Here is an 18,072-nt window from a genome sequence, read left to right as displayed (position 1 = left end):
CATGTGACAATATCATTCCTAGCAGATCCTTGGCCAAGCGTGCCTGACAACGTTAGTCAAGAGTAGGCTGATTGCGTTAGTCGGCATTTGAAATCGATCCTCATCAGCAGTTAGATTCCCTTACTTCTTTCTCCAGAACGGTCGTGTTATGTTAATTCAGATAGACTCGAGGACTTTCAAAGTTGAATGTCTCAATCTCCTATTTCAGACTTGCAATACATATTTATCGAGTATAGACTTAGGCACCCACCAGTACATCGCTTTCCACATTACAATTAACATGCGTATTCTCTTTAGACTAGCTGCCCCATCCGCCACGGAAGGAGAGTCTTTCCCCCACATCTCAATGGACAATCTCACAACTTCTTCTTGCAAAATCCTTGCTTTCTCCAGTCCCCTGCAGCTCGCGTATTCCAACGCAAGCTGGGCCATCAAATCAAGCGTCTCTACACTGATATTGCCGGCGCCTTGCACATATCCAGATTCTTGAAGTTTTTGCTTGATTAATATAATGTTTTTGATCCTTCTCGGCTCGGAGTTAAGTACCGCGAACGGATATAATGCCGTATGGAAATCTTCCGACCTTGCTCTTGCATCTATTGTCCGCAGGTCATCAACTCCAAGTAGAGTTGTTAGTAAGTCCACATACTCTTTCTGCATCACCTTTGCCTTTTTGCGTTGCTTCAGCTGGAGGTACACTTCAGACAGGTCTTTCATCACCTGTAATGACTCGTAGCTCTGCTCTCCGAAAGTTCTTCTGCGAATTTCTAGAAGCTTTTCGAAGGATCTCATGGCACTCTTTGGCCTCTCCATTGCCCAGTTGGCTTGCGCTACTTTGTCCAACGCTTCCTGCTTAATCACATCATCTTCGCCGAAAACTGATTGAAAATCTTTAACAGCGTCATTACACATATCGATGGCTTCCTGATGCTTGCCGGAAATGGTGTACTGCCCTGCGACTCTGATCATGGCATGCGCTATGCCTCTTGGATAACCCCGCATTCGCTCCATTTCTAGTATCCTTTGCCACATCTTAGTGCATTCCTCGCTCCTCCCAATATTTCCAAGATCATGCGCGACCTGATACATGGCGTGGATTTGATAATTGACATCGGCAGGAAACATCATCTCTATAAGCTCCAGACATCGCGATGAAAATTGTATAGCATTAGCACGGTAGTTTTCCCCAAATGCCATCGAGAACTTTAAAGCTGATAATATCCGACATGGGAGGAATGCCCCAGGAGCGAATATCTGTTCCTCGCTATGTGCTACACAGGCGTCGATGTGCGGCAGTAAGCTCTTTCTCTGTTGGATGGCTGCATAAGTATTATGAAAAGTAGCTGCCTCAGCTATCGTTACGAGCGCTGTCTCCCACGCTCGGGTTCGTTCTTGTTCTGACAATCGACTCCTGGAGAATTCGTGCACTAGCGGGTGCATGGAGATGCGACGTCCTTCATCAATAGTGATGAGAGAAAACGACACCAGAATCCGAAGAGCATGGCTCATGACTAACGGGTCCCATCCTGAAGGCATCACTTGCACCAACAAAGATTGCGCAAAAAGTGTCGACTTGGCCAGCGCTAGGTAACTACTCCGCGCTGCTTCAAAAATTCCCTCCGTGATGCCATCAAAATGCATAAAGGCAAAAAGCCGCAGAAGCTCGAGAGCAAGCACTGCATGATTGTCTTTCATCTCCTCGATCATTTTGATCGAGATCTCCCAAGTGGTATAGACCGAATGCTGATATTCGATACTCGATTGGGAGCGACCTGATTCTAATAACTCTTTCTTCCGTTTCGAGTACACCTCGCAGAAACCTTCGAGACTTGCTAGACGTTGACGAATCACTGCACCAGCTTGGATGATTGCAAGTGCGAGATACCCAAGTGACTTGACAATTTGCTCCGCTGATTCCCTTTCCTTCTCTGAGAATTTCTGTATGGCAGCAGTTTTCAGAAGTAGCGTGGTGGCATCTTCGGAGCACATTTGCTCAACACTACACGAACCAGCAGAGCCATACTTCTGGAAGTCCGGATTGCGAGTCGTTATGAGCACTGTCCCTTTCGTCCCCAGCGGAAAGAACTCTGATATGTCCAAGTTAGGATCATCCGCATTGTCGATGATGAGAAGCCAGTGCTCTTTGTTCGAGAGCCATTGTTTCACAGACTCTATTCGCGCTTCCTTTTTGCAAGTTTGAGCAATGTTCTTGAAGCCCTCCTCTGCCATCTCGTTGCTGCTTGCATCTATCCAGAAAATACCCCAAAACCTACATATGGTCAGCTCGCAAGTCATCGTCATCTTGATGAACGAGACTCCTTACTTGTCTCGATGATCCTGTATAAATTTCAAGCACATCTGGGTCTTTCCGGAGCCGCCCAAGCCATATAAGACAAACCTCTGCTGAGCTCTCGAACTTCCATATACGTCCTCAATCAAACCCTCGTTCAATTGCTGACGGATATCAGTTCTTCCAGTAAAGTGAGGATTCACAGTGTGCGGCACAATGTAAAATTCGTTCTTCACATCAATATTCATCGTCACACTCCCCCTGAATATCTTCTTGATACATCTCACAGCAGTCTTGTAAGTCTTATCCTTATTCGACGAGAAGCGACACATGTCTCTATGTGTAGCATTCACTGGAATCTGCTCCTCGTACGTGGGCGTCTCGCCCGGCGGCGTCAGTAGCGCTGAAGCAATCTCAACGATCTATTTTCCCTCAGTCAGTACCATCCTTCCAGCACCGACTCAGCATTCTCACCAAAGTCTTGAAACCCCTCATCGCCCTCGTCTCATAAAAGCTCACAATATCATACGGTTTTGCTTTATGGTGCTCTCTAAACTTTTCAGTCAAAGTCTCCAGTATATGATTTCCCTTCTTCAAACTCTGCAGCAATTCTGGATCGGGTTTATGCGTGATCGTTGATGCTATTCGCGCAACGGTCGTTCCTACGTCAGCCATGCTGCTTCCTTGGTGCGGTGTGCCGAAGAAAATGACGCCGCTGGTGCTCTGGTATATGTGTTTGTAGTAGCGGCGCTCCTGTTCGGCGATTATGAGTGCCTGCGAAGTGAGTAAAACGAGAAGGGAAGGGGAATAGGCTGGTCCTTATTTACCTGTTTGATAACGAGTCCGCCGAGAGAATGTCCGATGAAAATTAGGGGCCGTTTGATTTCCTTTTGGGATATTAGCCATGCATCTCTACTACAGTACCACTGCCTCTCTATCAACCCATCTATCTCAAGAACACTTACGTCCCTCCCCTCCCTCATCTCCACCAGACACCTCAACAAATCCCTCGCATGCTCCACAATCCCCGCCGTGCTATTCGCAAATATCGGCTTCGCATCATACCCAAAAACCATCACCCGGGCCCGAGGCAAGTCGTTCGGCAGGAAGTCCCGTAGCCATAGTTTATGGCTTTTAGGTTCTGTCCATGTATGCTCGCGATCGCCGTTGAGGCCATGTATCGCTATAATACTATATACAGTATACCAGAAGGTAAACGGTCAGAATATGGTTCTGGGGAATAGAAGAGGTAGGTAGGTAGGTGTAGGGACATGGAGGCTGGACTAACTCGAGATTAAGTGACAAATTCGTTTCGAGATCCTTCTCGTCTTTGGGATGCAATACCAATATCCCCATTATATATATATACCCCTAAACAAAACGAAAATAACTCTATGTCAAAACTCACAAAAACTCATTCATACAGAAATCACAAAAAGCGAAAGAGAAACAGAAAGTCAAGCAACGAGGCTGCCAGAAAGATAGATCCTTCCTTCTTAACCCCCGTCGCCTCCAGGCAGAGAAATGCAGGGGGGATAATCAAAGCAAGCAAACATTACATTTTCGCCTTCGCCTTCGTACCGTAGACTCGGTATCGAATCATGGGGGGCGGAAGTGCATGTTCTTGCGTGCGATGTGGTGTTGCAGGTTATGCATGCGTGTGGGTGGGCGCTTAGCAGACAGGGAGGGCAAGGCGGCTGTGCTGGATGCCTGTACTGGACTTACAGTACACCTCCCCTTCTTTCTTATTCTGGCAAAAAGTTTTGAGATCGTGATGAGTGAATAATTAATTGAGGGGAGTGAATGAGTGTGCAAATTGTGAAGTTGTGATGTTTGATTGATTGATCGTTTTGAGTTGGTGATGGGATGGGTGGAGTTGGGACGTTGGATGTTTTATAGTGGGGAATGAACGGTTACGACCTTCAGGGGTATGTTATACTGAGATTCCTTTTTTTAATCACTTGGAGCTGCTATTGTCTTATCGATGTAGAATTTATACTCTTAACTGCTTCAGTTGAAGAAAGGTCTCCCGTGTTAGAGACTTCTCCCCTTATCGGCAGAGAACCAACATTCTTTCGCCTGGTCATTTAACCACCGAGCGACCTGGTGATTGTCATGCATACACAAAAAGGAAGAAAAAGGGTAGCAACGAAGTTCCTAAAGGTTTTGGATAATTCAAATCTCGAGAGAGCGCAGGGTATTCATCGTCCTAGTATGTTACATTGAGATCAAGAAGAGCAGGAGCACTGCATAGCCCTCTCTGGTTTCGGCACATCGCCACAAAACCTTTCCTCTTCCTTTTCATCTCCACCCCAATGTTCCTCGAATGGATGAAGCGCCATATTCATCACTCTATCTAGAATCTCCCTCTCGCCTCCCTTTTCAACACGTTTGATCAACTCGTCCAAGATCCAACTTCGAGGGATGAATTTAGGGTTGACTTTCTTCATATCAGCTTGTCTGGCAGCATCATCCCCATCTGGGCCCCAATCTTCGTAGACTCTCGAGGCCCATTTCTCTAGCCAGTCGCCGATTCTCTTTCGGGCTGACTCTTCGGTATTTCCGATTCCGGTCACGCCTTCGTGATGGAAAAAAACTCCAGCTTTCTCTTTTCTTTGGTTTTCTGTCTCGAGATCCCCCACTTTAAGATGGCTCAGTTTCCTGAAGAAATGGTTGAAGTCTAGTTCTAATGACTCCATGGTGTCCAAGACCTCGCTGAACAACGATTCGAAATCGGATTCTTTGAAGACCTTCAATCCTAGTCTTGCGGTCATAAGACGCTTGTACTCTTCGAGAAAAACGGCTTTGTATTCTTCCCCAACGCGGGTGATAAGCCCTTCGGCGCGGGAGACCAACTCGTCTGCTCCCTCTTGTCGAACACCTTTCTCAACAAATTCTTCGGCATCAACACCCTCACCTATACCCATCAGCTCGCCAAGTGACTCGCCTAATCGGACAAGATTCCACCAGATAATTGTGGGTTGGTTGCGGTACGAATACCGGCCCATATGATCATCATGATTGGGAGTATAGTTGGGGTCAAAGTTATCGAGAAATGCAAATGGACCAAAGTCAACTGACAATCCAAAAATCGAAGTGTTGTCCGTGTTGAGAACGCCATTGGTAAAGGCATAAGCTTGCCATGCTGCTACCGTCTTCGCATTACGGCGTACAATCTCACGATACAAACGAGTGAACCGGTTCTCTTCCAAGCCAGTAGGCCCCTCGATCGTGTCCTTGCCAACGCCTGTACCTAACGGGCTGTCAGACTTGCCGTCGTCAGCTGGATTTCGCGCAGGAAGTGATTCCCATCCATCAAAGACGTTCTCTGCAATGTAGGTAGATAGCGTCCTGATGAGATCTCGATCGCCTCGTGCCCTGAGAATATCGAATGTACCTATCCGAAGCCAAGACTGTGCGAATCGAGCGACAATTGCTCCTGGCTCCAAGGTCTCTCGTCGAACCTTCTCGTGGGGCAGTAAGGTCAAAGACAAAGCTCGAGTTGTGGGTATCCGAAGAGCATTCAGAGCTTCTGAAACAACAAACTCTCTTATACTCGATCTCAACACTGCCTTTCCGTCCGCGAACCTCGAATATGGTGTAAGGCCAGCTCCCTTCAATTGTAACTCATATCTTGTCTTGGAACTAGGGTTCGTGGTTTCGAAGAGGGAGATGGCTCTGCCGTCACCTAATTGTCCAGCCCATGATCCAAACTGCCATCCTCCATAGCATTGTGCCCACGGGTATCCGCCTTCTCCTTTCTCTACATCCCAACCCAGCAGCCTGTTGCCCGCAACAGTTTCCTTGAACTCTTGCGTCTTCTCTTCTCCCTCTTTTATACCCAAATCCTTCAGGGCAGCAGGGCTTACTGCCAGTAATTCCGGATCTTTTGATTCTTCTGGCCGGACCCACGTAAATAATGCGCCCTTTACTTGCCAAGGGTGGATCTCATCTCGAGGTGTCTTGTGTGACTCTGCGGGAGTAGGCAATTTTGGATCCGGGGGAAGCTTAGATGTAAAGGTCCATGATTTGGGGAGGTCTTCTAGGGAAGTGCCCGTGTACGAAGAGCCATTGGAAGTATTCTCGTTTGATAGATGGGCGGCCATTTGCGCAAGTCGCATGCGGGGTACTTGGGGCCGAGAGACAAGCCTTGAAAGCATGTACAAGGAAGATAGTAGAGCAATTAGATATATGATATGACTTTTAGAGTAAAAGAAGAGAATGGAATGGGTATCAGGAAGTAATTGGGATCAGAAATAAAAGATGGGAGGCTAGTTGAAGATCTCTGTTGTGATTTGAAATGCTGAACGAATGACGTTGAAGGCCTCGGCCTCGATAAGAAGTGGCAATTCTGCCATGTCATACCGCTTTACATAGAGGACTGACAGGCACGTGACTGTTACCAGGTATTACCTAGTCCTTAACTCTTTTAGTGTTTTACGGCCTTTCCTATTAAATAATGACCGCTAATTATGACCACTTCTTCGGGCTAGACACAGAAAGCGGCACCTATCCTTACTATCTTTTGGTCACCTGGCACATTAAATCAGTGCCGCTTTTTGTGTCCCGCCCCGCGAGGTTTCTTTTTTTGTGGAGACAGGCGTGAAACACTAGGTATGACTACAACTAGCAGTTGGACATGATTTACTCGTACATTACCAGGGGGTATCTTAGTTTATCAACGTACAGTAATTCGGGGTCAACTTCTTTCTCTTATTCTTTGGGGTTTGATTTTTGAAATCCAAATGCTCCAGATCACGCGGCATCTATCGGAGACTTCTACAGGGAGCCCCATTTCAGTGGGGATGACGACAGTGGCGTCCGATCATGAATAACTCCGTGTTCGTGCTTTTGCTGAATAATTAAGAAATCAATCAGTCTATCTCTTACCTACGGATTGTACCTAGGTAGATGTCTATTTCTCTCATGTCTGTTGCATTATTCAAAACAACTCAATTGACCAGCTTGGCCCAAATAATCAACCCTTTCTCAAGTCCTCAAACGCGTTTCTTTTACCCCTCCACCCCACTTACTATGAACTCAGCAACCTCAGCTTATCAAACATCACATCACCCCGAAGGAGGAAACGGAGGAACAGCCCCGAAACAAATGGCTAAAATCAATCTTCTCAAGCTCAATGATGGGAATGAGATTCCAATGGTATGATCTCTCTTGGCTGATGTATGGACCTTGCTTACATTGGTGTAGGTGGGGTACGGACTCGGGACAGCGAGGTACAAGTCTGATGCGAGTGCTCCTCTGGACAAGGAAACTGTGAAGACAGTCGTTATGGCAATCAATGCTGGCTACTATCACCTCGATGGCGCAGAGGGTGTGTCAAGCTCTCCCAATTTTCAGACACAAACTTAACTCTCTCTAGTCTATGGCAACGAAGAAGAACTCGGCCAAGCCATCAAAGAGTCTGGCGTCCCACGAGAAAAGCTTTATGTCACCACTAAAATCAGCGGTACAAAAGTCCAAGATACGCAAAAAGCATTTGAACTCTCTCTTAAGAAGCTCGGCCTCGATTACGTGGATCAGTACCTAATCCATGCCCCATTTTTCGCCAAGACTCCCGAGGACCTTCAAGCAAAATGGGCAGACATGGAAGCAATCCATGCTTCAGGAAAGGGAAGGACCATTGGTGTTTCCAACTTCCTCAAGCCGGATCTGGAAGCGGTTCTTAAGACCGCAAAAGTTATCCCTGTTATCAATCAAATTGAGTACCATCCATACTTGCAGCACGGTGATCTTGTCGACTTCCACAAGAAGCACGGAATTGCTACTTCTGCTTATGCTCCATTGACTGCGGCGGTCAAGGCGAAGCCAGGTCCATTAGATGCAACGTATGAGCAACTGGCGAGGAAGTACGGTGTCACGCCAGGAGAGATCGCGTTGAGATGGGTTATCGATCAGGGAATGGTAGTTCTGACAACTAGTGCGAGCGAGCAGCGTCTGAAGGGTTATCAGAAGATATCGCAATTCAAGCTGACGCCGAAGGAGGTCGAAGAGATCTCGGAGATTGGAAAGAAGAAGCATTTCAGAGGTTTCTGGTTGGATAAGTTCGCCCCTGATGATATATCCTGATTCAAGGTTTGTCAAAGAGTCTCTTAGGTCTTGCGGGTGGTGGCGAGCAGTGGTGGCAGCTTTAGTCGATGGGGAGGTTTCAATGTATCCTCATCCCTACGGAATAGCTTCCTTACTTATTTCCGCCCAAACATCTCAATAGCAACGCAATAGAGAATAATTCAACGACCGCCTCCCACTTCCTCTTGTAAAGTTGACCAAAACACATTACTACCACGGGTCTAGTTCGCCTCTTACTGGTTGGCACTGTTAATTTTGAAGGATTTACTGAAGTTCAACTCGAATCATTCATGTCTTGAAGCTTGAGACTCAGGTCCTCTCTCTTAACTGTGTTACATGGGTACTTTGGTCACGAGACTGTCTCGTTCGACTCCAATCCAAAGTCCCCTCGACAAGCTATGAACAACTGAGGCAATATAACTTCCTCGATAAGGATCTATTAATAATTAAGAGAAACAATTCAAATTTACCACGAGACTTGACTTCACCCACCTAGACATCCCGCAACTTTGGGTCTGACATAAAACCCTGACGAGAACATCGACATATCACTTTTGAGCGACCCAACAAATTGGTCACTTAGACCAACCAGAGCCCCGAATGCAAAGAGCATCATATTAGCATCACGTGGTCTAAACGGTCACACGATACTGAGTAGATCGGAATCCATCATATTTACCCCACACTCCGGCAGAGGAATTACACTTCCCCGGGCTCGAGCCGTTTCCACGACGTAGGCAAGTACGGTTTATGGGTGACTCTAATAGAGTTCGAGAGCGCAGCTTGAGTTCAGAAAGCTGTCCCCTCACAAGCGGCATTATGGTGAGAACGGGCATCGCCGCTATGAGGTCGGGTGATGCAGTTGAAAAGCAGATTTTGAAAATGCCGACTACGACTTTCTCAGAGAGCACATACATAGATGCAGAGACGAGATGCGTTTGTATAGTACTCCAGTGCTACCACACACCGCAGCCCGGTGACTGGCACGCGGAGAATTCGGCTGTCCGCATGCTCGTTCGACTTGGTAACTGTGAGACGCCAGGTTTGTGAGCTGACTACTATTGAACTCTTTATCCAATGTATAGTCGGGGTCCGCGCTGGGAAGCCACACACGGCGGGAGGGGAGGGGGATATCGTCATGTATGTTGCTAGAGAGCTACTTCGCATGCTGTGTTCACGTCCGAGAGTGTCTGCGTGGTGTGATTGGACTGAAGAGCGGTGTGGTTGGAGGCAAGAGGGCTCTTTCCGCAGATGCTAGTTTGGGGAGAGTGTGGGACGGTATTGTTCTTGATGGGAGACTTGGGCAAAATAACAATAAGACGATGGACGATGAGCCGTGCCCAGGGGGGTTAGTTGCCGGGTGGTTTGTCGTGTATGGAGTACAGTAAATAAAGAAGCGTGCTATTACAGGGATGGGAGAAAAAGAAGCCCTGAGAAGCAACTTGGGGTGGGGATGTTTATATTTCTTGCAGCAAAGGCCTCCACACCTCAACTTGCCGTTGCACTATTCGTCCGTCTACTCACATAGCAACCTGTGTGCCATTGCTATCGGACGCTAGACATTCTGCAAGCACGTATGCGAGATGGCAACGCGTGGAAGAAGGTTTTATGGGAGTAGTATTGAGTTAAGTAGAGGATAAGCAAAGTGATGTCCGGACAATATGGGTAAATGTAATTCATCGTCATGAAGCTTTGACTGCTGGGTTGAGGGAGCCAATAGAGTTTTTGGTCCCTTGGCGACTCGCTGATGCTTGGGAATCAATGGATGTTTGAATTCCCTTTAGATGTGGGGGCTTAAGGTGACTGGTATGTACGCGTAGTACCCGCCGTAGAACTGTCAGAAAGAACAACAGGCAACAGGCACAGGTTGCTTGACAGCTGAAGCTGAAGCCGAAGCCGGTGCATGGAAGTGAAACTGCAGCGGCGTACTGGAGGGGAGTAAGCTGGCTGGGTGAGAAGCTGTTGGCTGCTGCTTTAGAAGGCCGATGTACTGTAAGAGAGAAAGAGAAAGAGGACAGAGAAAGAGAGCCCGGCCTTTGTTTAGTCTCCCGAGAAAACGCCACCTGATTGGCAGATGCTTACCCCCGCTTTAACCAGCGCAACAAGTGCCCAGTGCGTGAGTTACTAATAAGTGAGCGAGTGTGAGCCATGGCATGGGTGGATGGTTCGATGACCCTAGGCCTAGGTATAGTACTGTACGCGAGCGAGGGTTGAAATAATCCCAATCCCAATCCTTCTCCAGCTTTTTATTGTGAGCTCGACAACACTCAACCCGGACCTCGACATTCGACCATTGCTGCAGCCATTCCGCACCGGCCACTTGCGACAGACTCCCCCTAACCGGCAGACCGGGTTTGGTGGACTTACCTAGGTACCTACGGAGCCAATACCCTGGTTACGAACGCTCTGCGAAGGGGCGCGTATTCCACAACAACACCAGGAGACGTCACATCAATTACCATGATGTCTCTCACATCCGCCCGCTGCTAGTAACTGGCGTCCTGCCAGACGCCGAGGCGAATTCAAACACGGTTTCCAGCACTCACACCGGAAGAGGCGACGCGAATGACATCGACAAGCGAGGGGACCCGAGGGCATCAGAACGACAACGAGAACTACTCCGGTCAATGTGGGCACAACAGCCGATTCTTAGGAATCTAACTTGCCATGGAGGGAAACAACAACATGCTGGCACCGCCAGTTGTCTCGCACCTACGGGCACAAGCTGGTGGTCACATGGAGCGCAGCCTGAGTACCGATATACGGGAGGAGAGGGAGGACCTACGAGAAGCTGCGGAACAGACGCTCAATGTTATAATGGACCTCAGCCTCGACGGTAGCATTCGATGGGTCAGCCCCTCATGGACCGACGTTATCGGCACTACTCTCGAATCTGTGCAAGGAAAGCCAATCAAGGACATTCTGGTTGGCGACAATAGGGAGGTCTTTGCGGATGTGGTGGAATCCATGAAGAAGGACGATTCACGCAGTCAAATCATTAGGTTTACTGTTCAATTAGGTCCTGGGTCCAAGTTGCGATCAATCGAGTCACAAGACAAGTTGAAGGCAGAGGGCGAGGATGAAGAGCCGACTCCTCAGGCCGAGCCGGCTACAATCGATCTCGAGGGACAAGGTATCATGGTGTATGATCGTTCTTCAGGAGGAGAAAGTCATGTAAGTCGAATGGACAATCATATTCCAGGCGGATTGATACTAATTGGTACAAACAGACAATGTGGATGATTCGACCATGGATTGCACCACGCGAGATTCAGATCGACCTGCCGGACGTGATTGTCGATTCTCTTGGGTCTGGTGCCGAGATTCTAGCATCCTATCTGACTACTCTGGCTGAAGTTGGCTTTGCGGATCCAGCTCATAATGCACCTCCTCTCCCGGTGCTTTGCCGTATTTGCGAACGTCAAATCCCTCCGTGGTGGTTTGAGAAGCACACGGAGCTATGCCTTCAAGAACACAAGGCTGAGATGGAAGTTCAAATGTCTCAAGAAAATCTGACTGAACATCGCCACGCTATTGTCAAGGTACTAGATGCTCTGGAGGCCCGGAAGACTCGATCTGTGTCAAGCGACCCAGCTCCTTTGGCTACACCACAAGCTGAGTATAAGGGGATGCCAATTGGCCCCTGCTCGACGTCTTCCTCCTCAGGTACAGCTTCCCCCGGTACCCCTGTTGGGAGGTCTCGAGATTCATCCTCAACTAGTGGGTTTGGCCATTCGCGGCAGCGGTCCTTCGCTGTCCGACGTCCACAAGCAAGAATTGTCGAGTTATTACTTGATCTATGTGATACTGCAATCGAAATCAGCACGCCAGCCATCAAGGAAGGCCCCGCGCAGACTCCTGGCGAGTTTCGCACGCAGTCTCCTCAATCAGAATCGCGATTATCACAGGTTATGCAGTGGCAATCCCCAAGCACAAATACGCTCGACCAGGAGCAAGGTCTAGCTTTATTATGTGCTGACAGCGAGAGAGCAGCTAAGTCAAAAGTTGAAGCTGTTATTCGGCACCGGAGAATCATTGAGTACTCGGAACGCATTCGGATGGAATTTTCAGTAGTTGTACAAGATTGCATCGATGAAGCTATGCGGAAAGCTTCTCGGATTGCGGCTGGCCTCCTCAGCGAATCTGAGTCTGAAGAGGAGAGAACTCTTGCTAATGACGATGGCTTCTTTACTGGATCTTTTGATGGACCATCGTCACTCGCAGCTGCTCTACGAGAGGCTGAATTGAGACGAGATGCTGAGGGACATCAATCCTCATCAACTGCTGGTTCAGCCAGGTCGTGCAGTCCCAAGGAATCTCCAACGCCCAAGTCCCAAGGTCCAAACAGCATACTTTCGCAGTCACAAGGCTCCCGACGGCAATCATTATTTTTCGAAAGTGATGCTGGTGATAGTGATGGCAGCATAAGATCTTCATCTCTAATGTCTCGTCCACCACCCCGAACCGATTCCCCAGTCTCTGAATTTGGCGATCTACGTCGCGCGGCAAGCTCTCGTCAACGCCATCGTAGAAGTATTATTCTACCTGGTACTTCTTCACCTCATCGTCAAGAATCACCTGTCAGGATCCCACAACCATCATCGCCCTTACGAATTACAAAACCACGGGCATTGCCAATTGCACGCGAAGGTATTGTGTCTCCTACAGCCTCTCCTTTTTTGCCCGGAAGCGAATTCAGCTCTCCTGCCCTTATTCCGCATCACCACAGACGTCAATCATCAGCTGCGGGTTCTGATCCCTCACGACCCCCACCATCTCCTCGTATGAGTGCTGTAAGTGCACCCCAGGCTAGAGCTGTACCACCATCTATCAAAGACTTTGAAATCATCAAACCTATTAGTAAGGGTGCATTTGGAAGTGTTTATTTGGCGAAAAAGAGATCTACTGGCGACTACTATGCAATCAAGGTGTTGAAAAAGGCAGATATGGTTGCAAAGAATCAGGTTACGAATGTCAAGGCGGAACGAGCTATCATGATGTGGCAGGGTGAAAGCGACTTCGTCGCAAAGCTCTACTGGACGTTTTCCAGCAAAGATTATCTCTACTTGGTTATGGAATATCTTAACGGAGGTGATTGCGCATCTCTTATCAAGGTTCTCGGCGGCCTGCCAGAGGACTGGGCGAGGAAGTATCTGGGAGAGGTCATCTTGGGGGTGGAGCACCTTCACAACCGTGGTATCGTTCATCGAGACTTGAAACCAGACAATCTTCTCATCGACCAGAAAGGCCATCTTAAGCTCACCGATTTTGGTCTGTCGAGAATGGGGTTGATTGGACGTCAAAAGCGGGTTCTAAACAGCACGAACGAGTCTGCTCCGGATCTGCTTAAACAAGGACCATTCGCACGCACAACTTCGATCAGCTCCTCGCGATCGACTTCGTTTGACTTCCAAGGACATCATTCGCCAGGCTCGACGCCTCAGATGACTCCAGACCTCGGAGGTAGCACTCCTTCATATTTCAGTCTAAGTCGTGAAGGCACTGTGAACAAAGACTCTCGACGCATATCTGGTCGCAGTGATAGCGGTGGCAGCGAGACCCTGAATCAAATGTTCACAAGCTTTTCTCTGCATGACAATCAAGGTCAGCAATTGATGGGCCAGCGAAGAACCCCGATAGAAGAAATTAGCGAGGGTGAAGCCAACAACTCGCCTGATTTCCTCCCGCTCCATCAGATCAACAGCCAATCAAGCAATGAGCAAAAGAACGCGCTACCACAGACAAGCATGATGCCGCCCCCAATGGCTCTTTTCGATCCAGATGACAGCAATAGACGATTCGTAGGCACCCCAGATTACTTGGCCCCCGAGACTGTGAATGGTGTTGGTCAGGACGAGAGGAGTGATTGGTGGTCCGTTGGCTGTATTCTGTTCGAGTTCTTGTACGGTTATCCACCTTTCCATGCAGGTACTCCTGATGAAGTGTTTGAGAATATTCTTGCTCGAAGAATCTCCTGGCCAGATGACGCCGACTTTGACGTCTCCCCTGAGGCCAAAGATTTGATGAATAAGCTCATATGTCTCGATCCACGTGAGCGCCTCGGAGCTAATAGCGAAGAGAAGTATTCTTGTGGTGGTGATGAGATTCGCAATCATCCATTCTTCGAAGGTACAAACTGGGAGAAACTTCTCGAAGATGACGCGCAATTCGTCCCTGCACCCGAAAACCCGGAAGATACCGAGTACTTCGATGCTCGTGGTGCTACCTTGCAGTCTTTCGCCGAGGAGATGGAAGATCAGTCGTCACCACCAGCCTCAACACCAGGTGCAGACTATCCCGAACGACCCCACGATGCTTTGTCTCGAGTTAGATCTCAAGTCAATTCGATAAAGCGAGGCCTAATGCCGTTACATATCCCACCGCATGTTCGCGATTCGAAGAGTCGTAGACTTAGCGAGCCGGTTGTTGCTGACGACTTCGGTAATTTTGCCTTCAAGAATCTTCCCGTCTTAGAGAAGGCAAATAAGGATGTCATCCAAAAACTCCGAGCCGAAGCGATGGCTGCGCAAACCAAACCTGTGGCTATCAGCCCTAGTTCTGGACCTACAAGTGCCACTTCACCTACACCAACATTGGAAGGCAGTCCGATATTGCCAATGCCAATTCAAAAGACACTTTCAAATGCAAAGGCTAGCAACCGCCCATCGTCTCCGTCAGGGTTGAGCCAAGCCAATGCATCGCCTAGTCGCCAATCACAGCCATCATCCCCCTTACTTGTTTCGTTCGTTGCAGGTCAGAATGGCGAAGGAAGACGGAAGACATCGAGCAACTCATCTAGTCTTTCACACCAGTCCAGTAACTCGCTTGCTCCTGGCAGTTTTTTCGAAATGCCTCGAGTGCCTGCAAATCTTCAGAAGTCCACAAGCTCTGCCGCCGCTTCCCCAGTGAAGACCCGCGGTGCTGCACCGCCACCTTTGGCACTGTCACCACAGAAGATTTCAACGCCAAGACAGGCGAGCAATCCATCAACCCGAGCCCGGTCCCAAACTGTGGGGTCCCAGGAAGGTAGTCCTACTCCGGGTGATCTGTTCTCTCACCGCAAGCGACGAAGTCAGGTCTTTGACATGTCACCTTCGTCTTCAGATAATGAGGGCGACAAGGCAAATGCACTTCTACGCGTTCAAAGACGTCGTCAGAGCTCTAGGCGCATGTCGCAGATAAATGTACAAGATGGACCAATATTCCGTCCTTTAGATGTTTTGATTTGCGAAGATCACCCTGTCTCAAGAATGGTCATGGAAAAGCTACTCGAGAAATTGAGATGTAGGACTATCACAGCTACAAACGGAGCCGAGGCGATGCGGTATGCAATGAGCGAGATCAAATTCGACATAATTCTGATGGAGTTCAAGCTGCCTCAGATCAACGGAGCAGACGTTGCGAGAATGATTCGCGATACGAAGAATGCCAACTTTCAGACACCTATCGTTGCAGTTACTGGGTATCTTAAGGAGCTCCAAGCACCGCATCACTTCGATGCCCTTATTGAGAAACCTCCCACAACATCGAAACTGACAGAGGTTATGTGCCGACTTTGCCAATGGAAGGCGCCAGCTCCCGGCCAAGTCACTTCGGCTCCTATGGGATATCCACAGCCTTCTGGTTTGCGGCAAGAGAGCTTGAGACTGGAGGATAGCCCAACCTCGGGATCCTCAGGGTATGCTCACATGCCTGGAAGCAGCTTCAGAGGTTCAAGCCGTGAAGACTCTATGAGCTCTAGCCTTTTCGGCGACTCGGAGTCCTTTATGACTGATGATATCTCTGTAGTTATCAGTCGAAAGGCCACTGGAGACTGGGATGACCCTAGTGGTCTTGGGATTAGCAATGAAGAAGCATCGCTTGATTCTCAACATCTCCCGAAACAAAAATTACCCTATTCTCTCCTCCACGAAGTATCCGCGCCCGGTCGAATGGAGCAAGATCAAAAGCTGCCTCTTCGGCAGCGCTCATCGGAGGCGATGAAAGCAAAGAGGGAATCGATTGAGAAGCACCGCCATGAATGTGCCGAGTCAGGAGACGACGAAGACGAGGAACTCGGAGATACATGTGTGCGAGAGAAGAGCCCAAAACAGGCCACCAAACCCAATCGCGGATCAAAATTGGGCACTGAGATGATGCGAACAAATAGTCGCGGGAGCGTTGTTTCGTCATCAGACCTGACTGCCAGCGCCGACTCAGTTGAACCTCCCCCAACCGTCACTGAAGAACTTCCCACAGTGTCCGAAATTAGCGGCGGTCATTTGACACCTCCTGAGGTCTTCACCACTCCTGGAAACAACGTGATCGAGATCGACTTTGACGAAACACCAAAGGCATCCTCTACACAACTCGACTCACTAGACGAAGAGCCAACTCGACGTGCACCATCAGTCGCTTCGACTAGGACAGACTAGATGCATCTCAGCAGATAGACCAGTTCGACTTTTCTTTTATCTTATCAGCATTCCCTACACGACACAATTCGACTTTTTCTTTCACTCATCACGAACTCAAGCGCGGCGTTTATGGTCAAGAATTTTGGGAGGGCGGCAGGCGGAACCAAATATGACGAAGGGATAACCAGGCGTTTTACTGAATTGGTCTTCTGAATGTGTTTTTGCTGCATTTACACCACTTGCTTCACTTCACGATACAAAAAAATATTGCTGTGCACCTTATTTCATTTCTTTTTCCGATCGGCGGAAACTCCACACTCCACCTTCGTTGATCTTTGCTTTCTTTTGTACAATTTAGGCGGATAAAGACGTGTTGTTGTTAAATTGCCCCAAGCGCTGGGGCTTTTCTTATATTTGACGTTATTGCGTTGGGTTCTTGATGCGTACGTAGGTGGAATGGATGGAGATATGGCACCAAGTCTTGAGATACGAGGACTGTGCGGCATGTGATATTGTAGACTATGGATGGTTTGCAATATAAAACATTAAATTGTGTACCGTTTTTGTTGTAGGTGAACGCTACTGCCATGTGGAATTTTTATTGCTGGCCGGCGTCTCTTCAGGCTACGCGTATTACTTCTTCGTGTCTTCCCAATAACCCGAACCGCTCTATAAAGAACAAATAAGGTGGAACACCCCCTGCAAACTGCGCATCGCTGCCACCTTCAGCCTCGGCCTAGGGTAAAGGTCCTCTCATATATAGTATCACCGAACTCGTGAGCTTTTGTATCAAAGTGTATCAAACGTCTTGTCTCTAATGCTTTTGAAGCTTTATATAAGGTTGCTTTAAGTCAAGTTCAAGTTGAAGGTTTTACCCCTTCTTGCTTAATTAAGCGAGGGTTGGGTAAGCTAATGGGAGTAGGAAAAGATGAAAGGGTTGCAATTGAAATGCAGGAGTGTGATAGAAAGGGAGAAGTTGTTTAGAGGACAAGAGGGGTTGAGGTGTGTTGGTATGCTTGAGAAACGAAATGGCAGTTCTGGTTGGGAATTCAAAGGTCTTCTTGTGCTATGTTTGTGGCCGAGATCTATACATGTGTTCATGATGGAGGTGTGGAAAATGGGAAATATTCGCGTAAACTTTCTCTAGATTTGAAATTCATAGTAAATTGTGTAAACAAACGTGATGAATCATAATAAATGTAGAAATGGGAAGCTGCAAAGCTTGTGAAGTGGTACACTGGGTACCTAGGTACTGTAGTTTCGCACGGTTATGTAAGCGTTCTCGAACTAGGTATTACA

At 48.3% G+C, this 18,072-nt stretch overlaps 4 protein-coding genes across 4 annotated transcripts; 2 read left to right on the top strand and 2 right to left on the bottom strand.

Moving 5' to 3' along the window:
- Positions 1-204: 204 nt before the first annotated feature.
- Positions 205-3,646, bottom strand: SERAC1_2 (Protein SERAC1; the record flags this gene model as incomplete). The annotated part of the gene is made up of 6 exons (XM_031147025.1): positions 205-2,269; positions 2,324-2,712; positions 2,765-3,064; positions 3,118-3,177; positions 3,256-3,481; positions 3,579-3,646. The coding sequence occupies 6 exons, from the start codon at positions 3,644-3,646 to the stop codon at positions 205-207; spliced, it is 3,108 nt and encodes a 1,035-aa protein (XP_031008595.1).
- An 872-nt stretch (positions 3,647-4,518) lies between these two features.
- Positions 4,519-6,396, bottom strand: LHYA1_G002046 (UPF0061 protein; the record flags this gene model as incomplete). Its single annotated transcript, XM_031147024.1, has 1 exon — positions 4,519-6,396. One exon carries the CDS (start codon positions 6,394-6,396, stop codon positions 4,519-4,521), a length of 1,878 nt encoding a protein of 625 aa, XP_031008594.1.
- An 805-nt stretch (positions 6,397-7,201) lies between these two features.
- cpr-c1 (NADPH-dependent conjugated polyketone reductase C1) lies at positions 7,202-8,377 on the top strand (the record flags this gene model as incomplete). Its single annotated transcript, XM_031147023.1, has 3 exons — positions 7,202-7,450; positions 7,499-7,622; positions 7,671-8,377. The coding sequence occupies 3 exons, from the start codon at positions 7,202-7,204 to the stop codon at positions 8,375-8,377; spliced, it is 1,080 nt and encodes a 359-aa protein (XP_031008597.1).
- Positions 8,378-11,044: 2,667 nt separating this feature from the next.
- On the top strand, positions 11,045-16,791 carry cek1 (Serine/threonine-protein kinase; the record flags this gene model as incomplete). The annotated part of the gene is made up of 2 exons (XM_031147022.1): positions 11,045-11,551; positions 11,608-16,791. 2 exons carry the CDS (start codon positions 11,045-11,047, stop codon positions 16,789-16,791), a joined length of 5,691 nt encoding a protein of 1,896 aa, XP_031008596.1.
- Between the last annotated feature and the right edge of the window lie 1,281 nt (positions 16,792-18,072).

The sequence above is a fragment of the Lachnellula hyalina genome (genome assembly GCF_007821495.1).
Source record: "Lachnellula hyalina strain CBS 185.66 chromosome Unknown contig00014, whole genome shotgun sequence".
NCBI classification, from domain to species: domain Eukaryota; kingdom Fungi; phylum Ascomycota; class Leotiomycetes; order Helotiales; family Lachnaceae; genus Lachnellula; species Lachnellula hyalina.
This window is presented reverse-complemented; position numbering and strand designations above follow the sequence as displayed.